At 45.9% G+C, this 12,014-nt stretch overlaps 1 protein-coding gene across 1 annotated transcript in view; it reads left to right on the top strand.

Annotated features, from left to right (window-relative positions):
* Nucleotides 1–12,014, top strand: part of LOC135537166 (E3 ubiquitin-protein ligase NEURL1-like) — a 70,952-nt gene that overhangs the window by 44,180 nt on the left and 14,758 nt on the right. The window contains exon 4 of the mRNA XM_064963379.1: nt 8,608–9,330. Within this exon, the coding sequence (XP_064819451.1) occupies nt 8,608–9,330 (723 nt within the window). The remainder of the gene's footprint in view (nt 1–8,607; nt 9,331–12,014) is intronic.

Raw genomic sequence — 12,014 nt, 5'->3', positions numbered from 1 at the left:
TTTGATTGGGAATGGCAGTGAAGCTAGCAGGCTACTAATGCTGTGTGTGTACGGGGAAGAGGAGGGAGGAAAGGGAGAAGAAGGAGAGGGATAGGCTGGCTGGCTTAGTGGCTTGGTAGCTTTCCACATAAAAAAGTACTATAGTATTTACTGAGGTATACAGTAGTATTTACAGTTAACTATAGTATAAATACTATAGTAAAATAACTGTAGTATATACTATAGTAATCAATGTAGTGTTTTGACGGATTGTAGTATACTGTAGTATTTACTGTAGGGTTTTTGGGGACATTACTGTAGTATTTACTATTTTGTTCTTGTTTTATTATCTTTGACATGTAAGTGGAGGCTTTCTCCTCGAGGAAACCTACTCGAGAAACACTAAAAGAGGACCTTTTCTAGTAGCTGTAGATAACACGGAGGCCTGAAAAAATAGTCCAGCACTTCTGCTCTTTTCTATAACCTTTAGAGAACACAATATATGGTCTTTATGTGGCATGTAGGTTTCTTACTTATGGGTGGCATATATTGTGATATGGGGGAGGGGAATGGGCAGGGTATAGGCAAATCAAATACTGTAGTATTTAGTATAGTTTAAAAAGTGTAGTGTTTTTGCAGACTGTAGTGTTTTTGTGGATATTTCTGTAGTGTTTGCTACAGTGTGTTTCTTGTGGATAATACTGTTGTATTTACTACAACATTCTATATTAAGTACTACACATGATAGAGGGATTCTACAGTGTGTAGTATAGTATTCTACAGTTTACTACATCATTTTATAGTGAGTATTATAGTATTCTATAGTCAACTGTACTATTTCTTATGTGGGTTTAGCAGAGGGAACGTGCCAGGGCCCGAGAGCCAACGTTGTGGCTCTCCCTGTGAGAGATGGGATTTGCACAGTTATACGTCTGGCTTTTTCTCTCTCTCTCTCTCCCTCTCTCCCTCTCTCTCTCCCTCTCTCTCCCCCTCTCTCTCTCCCTCTCTCTCTCTCCTCTCTCTCTCTCAGAGCTTGGCTTTATTCACAAACTCTCAGGGATTCACAAGATGTGAGAGACTGATGGGAGTGGAGGAATGGGACACGACTGAAAGGTGGAGAGGAGAAGTTGAGTAGGGGGGAAAGAGAGCAGCTCACAGCTGTGTTCTTTTAGAAGTAGAGCTGCACAGCTGAGACAGGCGGGGATGGATGGGGAGAGGCGCAGAAGGATGGGGAGGAGAGTGCCCGTGTTTGAGGTTTCCAGGAGAGACTAAGTGATGGAGAGATAAAGAGGGATGGCGAGAGTTGGAGAAAGAGAGAGTTGGAGAAAGAGAGAGGGGGTTGAGAGAGGTAAAGAAGGATAGTGTGAGTGAGAAGGATAGAAAGAGAAAGAGTGATTGAGTGAGAGAGAGAAAGAGAGAGGGAAACAGTGAGTGAGTGGATAGAAATAGAGAAAGAAAAGAGATGGAGTGGAGAGAGAGACAGGCAGCGAGGGAGGGTTTGAGGGATGTTTGGGATGGCGCCCTGATACTCCCTGGCTTTGGGCCAGTCGCTCCCTCGCCTCGCCGGCAGGTCGATTTCGGACCCCCAGGCTGGGGGTGAGGCGACACACGCCACATGGCTCCAAAACAAAAGCCCAGGCACAAACGCTCTCGATAAGTCACAAAAGCCCCAGAAGCCCCGGTCCCTTAGGTCATCAGCAAAATTCAGCGTGTGCAGCATCTCTCAACCAATCAGTGGTCGGGGCCTAAGCATTAATAGACGAATAACTCCATCATAAGGTTCTTATATTAAAGCCCCTCTCAGTCAGTTTTCCTCCTGCTCCAACCGTGGCAGGTCTGGGTTCAAGTACTATTCACAATTTTTCAAATACTTTTGAGTGTTTGCTCTAACTACTTGGAGTGCAAGATGGACAGGGTTTGCAGTTTTGAGTCTATTCTGTTGGTTCCATTAATTCAGTCAAACTCAATTCAGCACGGATAAAGTATTTCAAGTAGAGTAGTATTTGAACCCAGGTCTGGACTGTGGTGGGGACAGAGCTGTTATTTGGCTAATAATTTATGAGTTCAAAAGGGGGGAATTAATTCCAGCCAATGTAACAGACTGCCGTTGACTCGGATTGAATGTATGTAAATGGCACCCTGCAATCTATTATTCTAACTCATTATGGGTTATTGTGTTATTATTAAGGAATCATTCAATCAAATGTATTTCTAAAGCCCTTTTTACATCAGCGGATGTCACAAAGTGCTGTACAGAAATCCAGCCTAAAACCACAAACACCAAGCAATGCAGATGTAGAAGCACGGTGGCTAGGAAAAACCCCCTAGAAATGCAGGAACCTAGGAAGAAACCTGGAGAGGAACCAGGCTCTGGGGGGTGGCCAGTCCTCTTCTGGCTGTGCCAGGTGGAGATTATAAGAATACATGGCCATTTAAAGCCAGATTGTTCAAACATTCATAAATGACCAGCAGGGTCAAATAATAATCACAGTGATTGTAGAGGTTGCGACAGGTCAGTACCTCAGGAGTAAATGTCAGTGGGCTTTTCATAGCCGAGCATTCAGAGTTCGAGACAGAAGGTGCGGTAGAGAGAGAGAGCGAGTTGAAAACAGCAGGGCCGGGACAAGGTAGCACATCTGGTGAACAGGTCAGGGTTCCCTAGCCACAAGCAGAACAGTTGAAACTGGAGCAGCAGGACGACCAGGTGGACTGGGGAGAGCCAGGAGTCATCAGGGCAGGTAGTCCTGATGCATGATCCTAGGCCTCAGGTCCTCCGAGAGGGGAGAGAGAGGGAGAGAGAGAGAATTAGAGGGAGCATACTTACATTCATACAGGACACCAGATAAGACAGGAGAATTATACCGGATATAACAAACTGACCCTAGCCCCCGACACATAGACTATTGCAGCATAGATACTGGAGACTGAGACAGGGGTGGGTCAGGGGACACTGTGGCCCCGTCTGACGACACCCCTGGACAGGGCCAACCCACCCACTTTCCCATAGCACAGCCCCCACACCACTAGAGGGATATCAACAGATCACCAACTTATTACCCTGAGACCAGGCTGAGTACAGCCCACAAAGAGCTCCTCCACCGCACGAGCCCGAGGGGGTGCAAAACCGGACAGGAAGATCACGTCTGTGACTCAACCCACTCAAGTGACGAACGCACCCCTCCTAGGGACGGCATGGAAGAGCACTAGTAAGCCAGTGACTCAGCCCCTGTAATAGGGTCAGAGGCAGAGAATCCAAGTGGGGAGAAGGGAGCCGGCCAGGCCTTGCCATTCACCTTCGTACCCCTGGGCCAGACTTCACTCAATCATAGGACCTACTGAAGAGATGAGTCTTCAATAAAGACTTAAAGGTCGAGACCGAGTCTGCGTCTCTCACATGGATAGGCAGACCATTCAATAAAAATGTATATCTACAGGAGAAAGCGCTGACTCCAGCTATTTGCTAGAAATTCTAGGGACAAAAAGGAGGCCTGAGTCTCGGAGAGATACTGTAAGTAGGAGTGTCGTTTCTCTTTGCTTATTTGAACTGTTCTTGACATAATATGGACTTGGTCTTTTATCAAGTAGGTCTATCTTCTGTATGCCAACCCTACCTTGTCACCACACAACTGATTGGCTTCAATACATTAACCTCTTGAAACTCCCCATCCCGGATCCGGGATTGTGACTAAGCCTCAGGCTCATTAGCATAACGCAACGTTAACGATTTCTGAAAATCGCAAATAAAATTAAAATAATGCGTTTGCTCTCAAGCTTAGCCTTTTCTTAACAACACTGTCATCTCAGATTTTCAAAATATGCTTTTGAACCATAGAAATTGACTAATTTGTGTAAGAGTATGCAAAGCTAGCATAGCATTTTGTGTAGCATGTAGCACGCAACATTTTCACAAAAGCCAGATAACCAAATAAATAAAATCATTTACCTTTGAAGAGCTTCTGATGTTTTCAATGAGGAGACTCCCAGCCACATACCAAATGCGCAGTGTTTCCTGAAAGCGTCTGTGTGTAGGAGAAATCGTTCCGTTTTCTACATTGCGCCTGGCTACCGAAACGAACCGAAAATGCAGTCACCTACAACGTGAAACTTTTTCCGGATTAACTACATAATATCGACCGAAACATGGCAAACGTTGTTTGGAATCAATCCTCAAGGTGTTTTTTCACATATCTCTTCATTGACATGCAGTTCGTGGAAGCTTGCTTCTCTCTCTGTGCCCCATGGAAAAATACTGGCAGGTGACTTTGCGCACCAATTTCGGCGCAGGACACCGGGCGGACACGTGGTAAATGTGGTCTCTTATGGTCAATCTTCCAACGATCTGCCTACAAATACGTCACAATGCTGCAGACACCTTGGGGAAACGACAGAAAGGGCAGACTCATTCCTCTTGCGTTCACAGCCATATAAGGAGATCATGAAAGACAGAGCCTCAAAAATCCTTGTCATTTCCTGGATGCCAAGTCATCTTGGTTTTGCCTGAAGCTCACGTTAAAGGGCACGCACAGAGAAGATATTTGTATTTCTGGACACGTCAGAGTGTTTTCTTTCGAACAGTAGCAATTATATGCATAGTCGAGCATCTTTTTGTGACAAAATATCTTGTTTAAAACGGGAACGTTTTTCTTCCAAAAATGAAATAGCGCCACCATAAGTGTAAGAGGTTAATAAGGATAGAAATTCCACAAATGAACTTTTAACAAGGCACACCTGTTAATTGAAATGCATTCCAAAAAAATACCAAAAACATTGTCTGAAGTCAGTCCTTAGTTGTCTCATATCTGTTTGGGATTGTTATTTTGGATGAAGTCCATTTTGTATTGCTTTTAAATCTTTTAAATAAATGTTTGTCTTATTAACACTTTGTTCTAGCTAGCTATTTGTGTAGTTAGCTATCAAGTAAACACAATGATATAGTGCATTCCATTCTACCTCATGAAACTGGTTGAGAGAATGCCAAAAGCTTGCAATGCTTTCATCAAGGCAAAGGGTGGCTACTTTGATAATATTTTTGGTTACTACATGATTCCATATGTGTTGCTTCACAGTTGTGATGTATTCACTATTATTCTACAATGTAGAAAATTGTACAAAAAAAAGAAAGAAACCCTTGAATCAGCAGGTGTGTCCAAACCTTTGACTTTGTACTGTATATTTCTTTATTTTTGGTCCGCGGGCCCCAGTTGCCCATCCCTGGTCTAGAGAGTGAGAGTCCGTCCAGCATTGGAATCAGGGCTGGCATTGGGGATGTTAGAAGTTAGTATGCCTGATCTACACACATGCGATCACGCACACGTACCCCCACCGCCAAGGGAGTATCCCTTTCCTTCCCCAATCATTTGGCTTAAGTATGTTGCAAAGTGCTACGATTTGTCTCCTCGCCTCGTTAGGAAATACTTAATTGAAGGTAGCCCATGAAGAAGTTTTAATGAAATAGAAATAGATTTTGATAATTGTATTCATTTACATAGCCGGTCTGCGGCATCCACTAAGTGCCTATTGGACGCTACAGTAAGAGAGGACAGAGGAAGTAGGAAGCATCAGATTAAATAAAGAGCTAGCGGTAGTCATCTGTCTCTCTGCTAGCCTCGGGCGCTAACAGTGTTAACTGCACTGTGTGCTTTTTGGGCTGTTGGTTTAATGGTCGATTAGCAGTCACTGAGATTTTTCAAGGCACTGTTCCATCCATGTTATACTCCCAACAAAGATCAAATAGAACAATTAAAGTCCCGTAGTCTCGTGATACATCAATAATACCGTCAGTTTCCAGAGCCGTCTGTGCATTAGCCGCTAATGCTAATTGACACTTGACATGACTTTGAGGCAAACTGGGCTGCCATCTTGGTTTTAAAGGCGGGAACTGATCAAAGGGATGGCAGTTGGAGGATGATCTACGTTGAATCAGCACTGCTAAACAGAGGATCACACACTGTAAGGTGTCTTTGTCCTCTGGTCTTTTGATAGACTAAATGAGCACCTATAACCCTAATGATGTCCTCTGTCAGTCACACACAGTATAGTATGTAACGGTAGCAAGTATGGCTCAGTTGGTAGAGTGTGGCGCTTGCAACAGCAGCGTTGTCGGTTCGATTCCCACTGGGGGGAAGTGTGAAAATGTATACACTCACTACTCTACGTCACTCTGGATAAGAGCTCTTGCTAAATAACTCAGATGTAAAATTAGTATAGGACGTCAGTTGTTGCCTTTTAGTCGACCACAGAAATATTCCCTTACGATGCCTCTTTGAAATGGTTTAGTGAAGTTTGATTGAATGATCTGGTATTGGGTAAGAGTTGGAGCTGGTTCCTGGATCCTGGTTTGACTCTAACATTTATTGCAGCCAGCACAAAAACAGAAGCCTCGCTTTTTCCCCATGTACAATCTGGACATAATCTTCTTAGTGAACAACAAGAAAGACGAAGGTCGGATAATCTCGTCCGGCTTGGTCAGCCTAACAGGTCGCAACCGGTTCTCAATTAGAATCTCCTCACCGCATTAGACAGCATAGGTTCTCTGGCCGTTGTCAACACATTTAAATGTCATACCGTTCATCACATTGAAGTGTACAAGGAATGTACACCAAAATTCCAAATAGCTCACAAATGGACAGCATAGTCTTTTCTGGCACACATTCAAATGCCCTACATTGCCTTGCCAGCCATTTGTACGGTATCCATATTAGGACAAAATACATTTGAATGCTTTCCGAGTGGAAGATAATCCCACTCTGGCCAGGGTCCCTTTCAGTCCTTTCAAATGGGACAGGCTAAGAGAGTTTAGCTTTCTGTGGTTTCACTGCTGTTATTAGCAGACAAACACACACACACGCTCAGGCCGGCTGTCTGGCAGGCCTCATGAGAGTAGTAATTAAGGGGGTAAGAGGTTTATCTATGTCCAGAGCTGGCCCTGGCCTCTAAAAGGCTTTCTGGGACAGGCCTCAGAGGGAGCAGGGGGTGAAATGGGCCTGGCTGCAGACGAGACCTCTCCCGGGAGGACTGGTAGATGCTGGCTTTTATCTCTCTCTCTCTCCCTCTCTTTCTGTCTATCTGTCGCTCCCTCGCTCTGAAATGATGGGGTGTCCTATCTCAAAAGAGGGGGTCACTCGCTGTCATTTTCTGGTGGTCCCGCTTTCTCTCTGTCTCGTTCTCTCGCTCTCTGAGTGATGGGCTCTCTCCCTATCTTCTGCCCTCTCAGAGGAGGTGGTCAACAATGTCATTTTCTGGTGGTCCCGCTTTCTCTCTGTCTCGTTCTCTCTCTCTCTGAGTGATGGGCTCTCTCCCTATCTTCTGCCCTCTCCAAGGAGGTGGTCAACAATGTCATTTTCTTTCTCTTGCCCTCCCCCGCTTACCTTGCTATCCATCTCCCCAATCTCTCTCTGTCCATCAACAAAGGTGGTCAGTCTCTTCACTCATTTTCCTTATCCACTTACAACCCTCTGAGCAATGACAGTCCCTCTTCTTTGTCCCTCCCTTCCCCTCTCCCACCTCCCACTCTCCCTCCTTTTTCTCTCTCTGTCTGAGATCATTAGTCACAACGAAAATGAGAGTTTCTTTTGGAGAAATGCAGGTACTGTAGGTGCCTCCCCGTTTTGTTACGTTTTGTTACGCTTCCATTTTGGTTCTGTTCCGCTCCTATTGAAAACACCCCAGGGCTAATTCTCCCAGTGCTGGGCTGATGGGGAGTGTGTGGGAGGGGGGGTGTTGCACATTTAGAGACCTTATTTTCAGGCAGGCAGCTGCCCAGCAGGGTTGGGTGAGGAGGGGTAGACTATAAGCAGGGCATTCTCTCTCTTTGTGTGTGTGTGTGTGTGTGTGTGTGTGTGTGTGTGTGTGTGTGTGTGTGTGTGTGTGTGTGTGTGTGTGTGTGTGTGTGTGTGTGTGTGTGTGTGTGTGTGTGTGTTACTACTACCTGCCCTACTGTGCGAAGGGGGACATGTGTTGGCAGATATAAATGGCTCACTGTAGAAGGATGATACTGTACTATACCTTGCTGGAAATGCAGGAGGGAGCTCACACACACACACACACACTGTCTCACAAACACACATTTCTTTAATAGTATCATCCAAGGCTGGCTAATTAAGCACTTTGTCCTCCTCATGTGAAAGGAGCTGATTCTGCTCCCTACTGATATTAAAGCACTCAACCAAATCTGTAATTTTTGAAATTTAATTTAGCTTAAAACAAGCGAAATGACACATTCCTCTGCTGCTGTACCAGCTAATTAGCTATATCCTACATCTTGTACTAGTTAATAACATCCACCAATTTAGGCCTTTTCTTTCGTGCTTGGCTTGTGTCTCTCTTCCTTTTATTTTCTCTCTCTGTTCCTCTCTGTTTCTCTCTCTTTTCAATTCAAGGAATATTCCAAGGTTGGCAAAACAATACATTGCGACAGAAACGGCTGTATAAACTGTCAAATAATTCGAACACTAACGAACGACAACCCAACAACACTACAGTATTATTATTAGTTGACTCTCCCTCATTTTCTCTCTCTTTCTCAGATATAATGGTCTCTCTTTCTCTTTATATTTCAGCACAATTTACAATGATTATAGAAACTAAAATTGCCTTTCTCTCTCTCTCTCCCTTCTTCTTTTCTTCCAGAGAGTGAGATGGTCCCTCCCGACTTCCTCCGTCCACGCTCCTTCACCACTGTACGCTCCTCTTCTCTCCTCCGCGAGGCAGATGAATCCCGCCTCTCTGTCAGCCTCTGTGACCTCAACCTGCAGGAAGTGGACGGCGCTGGCCCAGCCCACCCACATAACCACGCCCATCTCCACCTGGCCCATCCCTCCGCCTCCTGCCCCATCCCCCAGAACTCCCTCAACACCCAGCAGTCCTCTGTCCTCCCACACTCCCTCGAAAGCGACCTCCATTTCCACGCCCTCCGCGGTGCCCACATCAAGACGCTCGACGAGCAGACAGTGGCGAGATCCGAGCACGCCAGAGAGGAGCGAACGCTCGTCTTCACTGACCGGCCACTGCGTACCGGTGAGACCGTGTTTATCAAGGTGACCAAGTCGAGCCCGGCTAGGTCGGGATCGCTGTCCTATGGCGTGACATCATGCGACCCCGCCGTGCTGCGCCCTAGTGACCTGCCCTACAACCCGGAGGCCTTAGTCGACCGCAAGGAATTCTGGGCTGTATGCCGAGTGCCCACGCTGCTCCAGAGCAGTGATATACTGGGCTTCCTGGTCAACCAGGAAGGGGAGGTGATCTTGAGCCACAATGGCACCAATGCGGGGATGCAAGTGTGTGTGGACAACTCCCGGCCCCTGTGGATGTTCTTTGGTCTGCATGGAGCCGTCACTCAACTCAGGATACTGGGTAAGTCAGTATGACTGTTATGCTATACAGGTAACTGCCAAAATAAAGGAAACATGTGTGGTGGCCCAACGGCCTATTAAGACAAGTTAGGTTAGTGTTTCCTTTAAAATAGTTACGTGCACTTAGAGTACTTCTCTCTACTATTACTGGTATGGAAAACCCCAGGCCCTAGCTATGACTGTAGCGGCTAGGGGACTTTTCCTGATCGGGTCATATGGTCAGGTACTGCTACAGTGTCTACAGTACTACAGGCCCTAGGAGGATGGAATCTGACATGGTGTAAACTTTTTCATTTATCCATTTATGATCGATCGTCAGTCAGGGATTTAGTAACAAGGGCCCCACCCGCATCACAGAGCTCCGAGATGTGCACTTATGTCATGTGCTTCAATACAGCGCCTTGACACAGGAAGTCAGATCCTAATGCACTTCCAGAGGTATTAATGGAGAGCGAAGTAGACGGTGTCTCACGACCTGCCACAATAATAACAGGAAGAGAGGGAACAAGTGAAAGGAGGAGTGTGGCAGCCAGACCCTGCAACCTAGCGGCCACAACACGTCTTCTCCTGTCTGTATGGTGTGTATGTGTGTGTGTGTTTGCATGTGTGTGTATGTGCTTGCGACCCACTCACAGCGGGGGAAACGTGTCTTCACTACGGGACACACACTACCTCTCAGCAGTATGCCGAGAGCCCCCATGCTTGACTACACACTCTAAATACAGATAATGAACATGAAGTGGGAAAGATAAGTGGGTGGGCGGGGGGCCGTACGCTTCATTTGCAATATGCCAAACATACTTTATTTCTGCTGTGGCAGGCAGGTGTGCCTAAAGTAGCTACAACTGTGCTTTTAGACTGTTTTGAGAGGCGAATTGCTGAGCTCTTTATACTTATTTACTTACAGATGTAGGATCTTAATTTGAGCCAGTTTGCTACGCAGGAAAATAATCCTGCAGCAACAGGAAATGTGAATTATTATGTGGGTTATACTACAGAGAAAATCTAGTGTGAAATTTCAAAGTGGAAATGACAAACTTCAGAAACCTTTTTAAAACTCAAACGTCCAGCAACAGGGTGATCAAATGTAAATCCTACATCTGTAGGCCCCCTATCAAGCCAACTGGTGCACAAGGTCCCTCTTTACAGACAAACGGTCAAAATGAAAAAACAGTGAATGTTCAATCCTATATCCTTCTATGACATAATGGCTTTTTGTATTGAGCCATAATTAAATGCAAATTCAAATTTGGCAGAGCGTTTCGGAGATTGGACAAGCGGAAATTTTAAAATGACACATCTTTGTTAGGTGTATCATGTAGAAAGACAGGTAAGGTTGAAGGCCTGCCTTATTTTAACAGTTCAATTATGAAGCTGCACAACCTCATCAACGTGTCATCATTGTTTTGCTTCTTAGGACGAATCAAGCTCCGTCTAAATATATCCCTCTCAGTGAGGTAAGGGAGGGAGGGAGGGAGGGAGGGAGGGAGGGAGGGAGGGAGGGAGGGAGGGAGGGAGGGAGGGAGGGAGGGAGGGAGGGAGGGAGGGAGGGAGGGAGGGAGGGAGGGAGGGAGGGAGGGGGAGGGAGGGAGGGAGGGAGGTAGAGGGAGGGAGGGAGGTAGAGGGAGAGAGGTAGAGAGAGGTAGAGAGAGAGAGGTAGAGAGAGAGAGAGTTAAATAAGCTACACCTTACTGTGCTGATATATAATGCGGACATGGTATTTTCATTAAGTGCTGCTTGTTTGCTCACCTGTAAATTGCCCTCATACTAACATGCTTATTCTCCATGCAGCCATGGAGGTCACAGCAGTTAGCGAGGCATCGACATGCCCTCATGCCGCCCTGTTAGCACTGTTCTCATTATATTACATTACACAGCCGCCATTTTTGGATCTGGTCTGCTCCATTAGGCACTCTGGAGACACACAGGGAGGTGGCTGACAGCACGATCAATGAAAGCCACATCAATACATTACACTTAGGGCTGCAGCGCACACTACACACTGTCTGAGGCTGGAGTGTGGCTCTGGGGTATTGATAGATATGACAACTGCAGTGGCACTAAGCCAACGGTCAATACTATGGGCCTACATGAACACTGTACAGGAAATGCACACCTATGGGGTCTTTTCACCTTGCATTTTTTACTAGGAACTCGTTAGCTGCACAGGGAGATGGTGTTACGGTGTGGTGTTGTGGTTTGTTCTGAATGTCTGTTGTTACTAGCACATTACCTGTGCTTTTAAAAACGTTTAGCTAGAGCACTACGGGTACTTTTTCAGAGTTTTTGCAAGGAGTTCAAGGAACTTCTCTTGTTGCTAAGCACTGTTGCCAGGTCGTCTGTTATCAGACAACAGAACTGCCTGAATACTGCTGAGTTTCTTGAGGCACGGATCACCTTACGAGGAGTTTACGGCAACATGAAACAGCTGCTCTGGACCCTACAATCGTTCATCAGACAAATCGAGGAATTCCTTCTAACCTTGATAGATACTAAATCACCTTTATGTTCCAATTCTTCAACGTTAGGAAGTGTCTTGTCTGTTTATGTGACGGCAGGTCTGAATGTGTTTTTATAGGCTTTCAGGTTTACCTGAATTTGTCCCGTGGGGCAGCGTATACATTTGGGAGTGCTCCTTTAAGCTGGCTTAAGCTGTGTGTGTTGTGCACTGACATGAGGTCCACT

Source organism: Oncorhynchus masou, chromosome 5 (assembly GCF_036934945.1).
Source record: "Oncorhynchus masou masou isolate Uvic2021 chromosome 5, UVic_Omas_1.1, whole genome shotgun sequence".
Classification (NCBI taxonomy): Eukaryota; Metazoa; Chordata; class Actinopteri; order Salmoniformes; family Salmonidae; genus Oncorhynchus; species Oncorhynchus masou.
The sequence above is the reverse complement of the archived record's forward strand: the minus strand, read 5'-3'. Positions and strand labels throughout refer to the sequence as shown.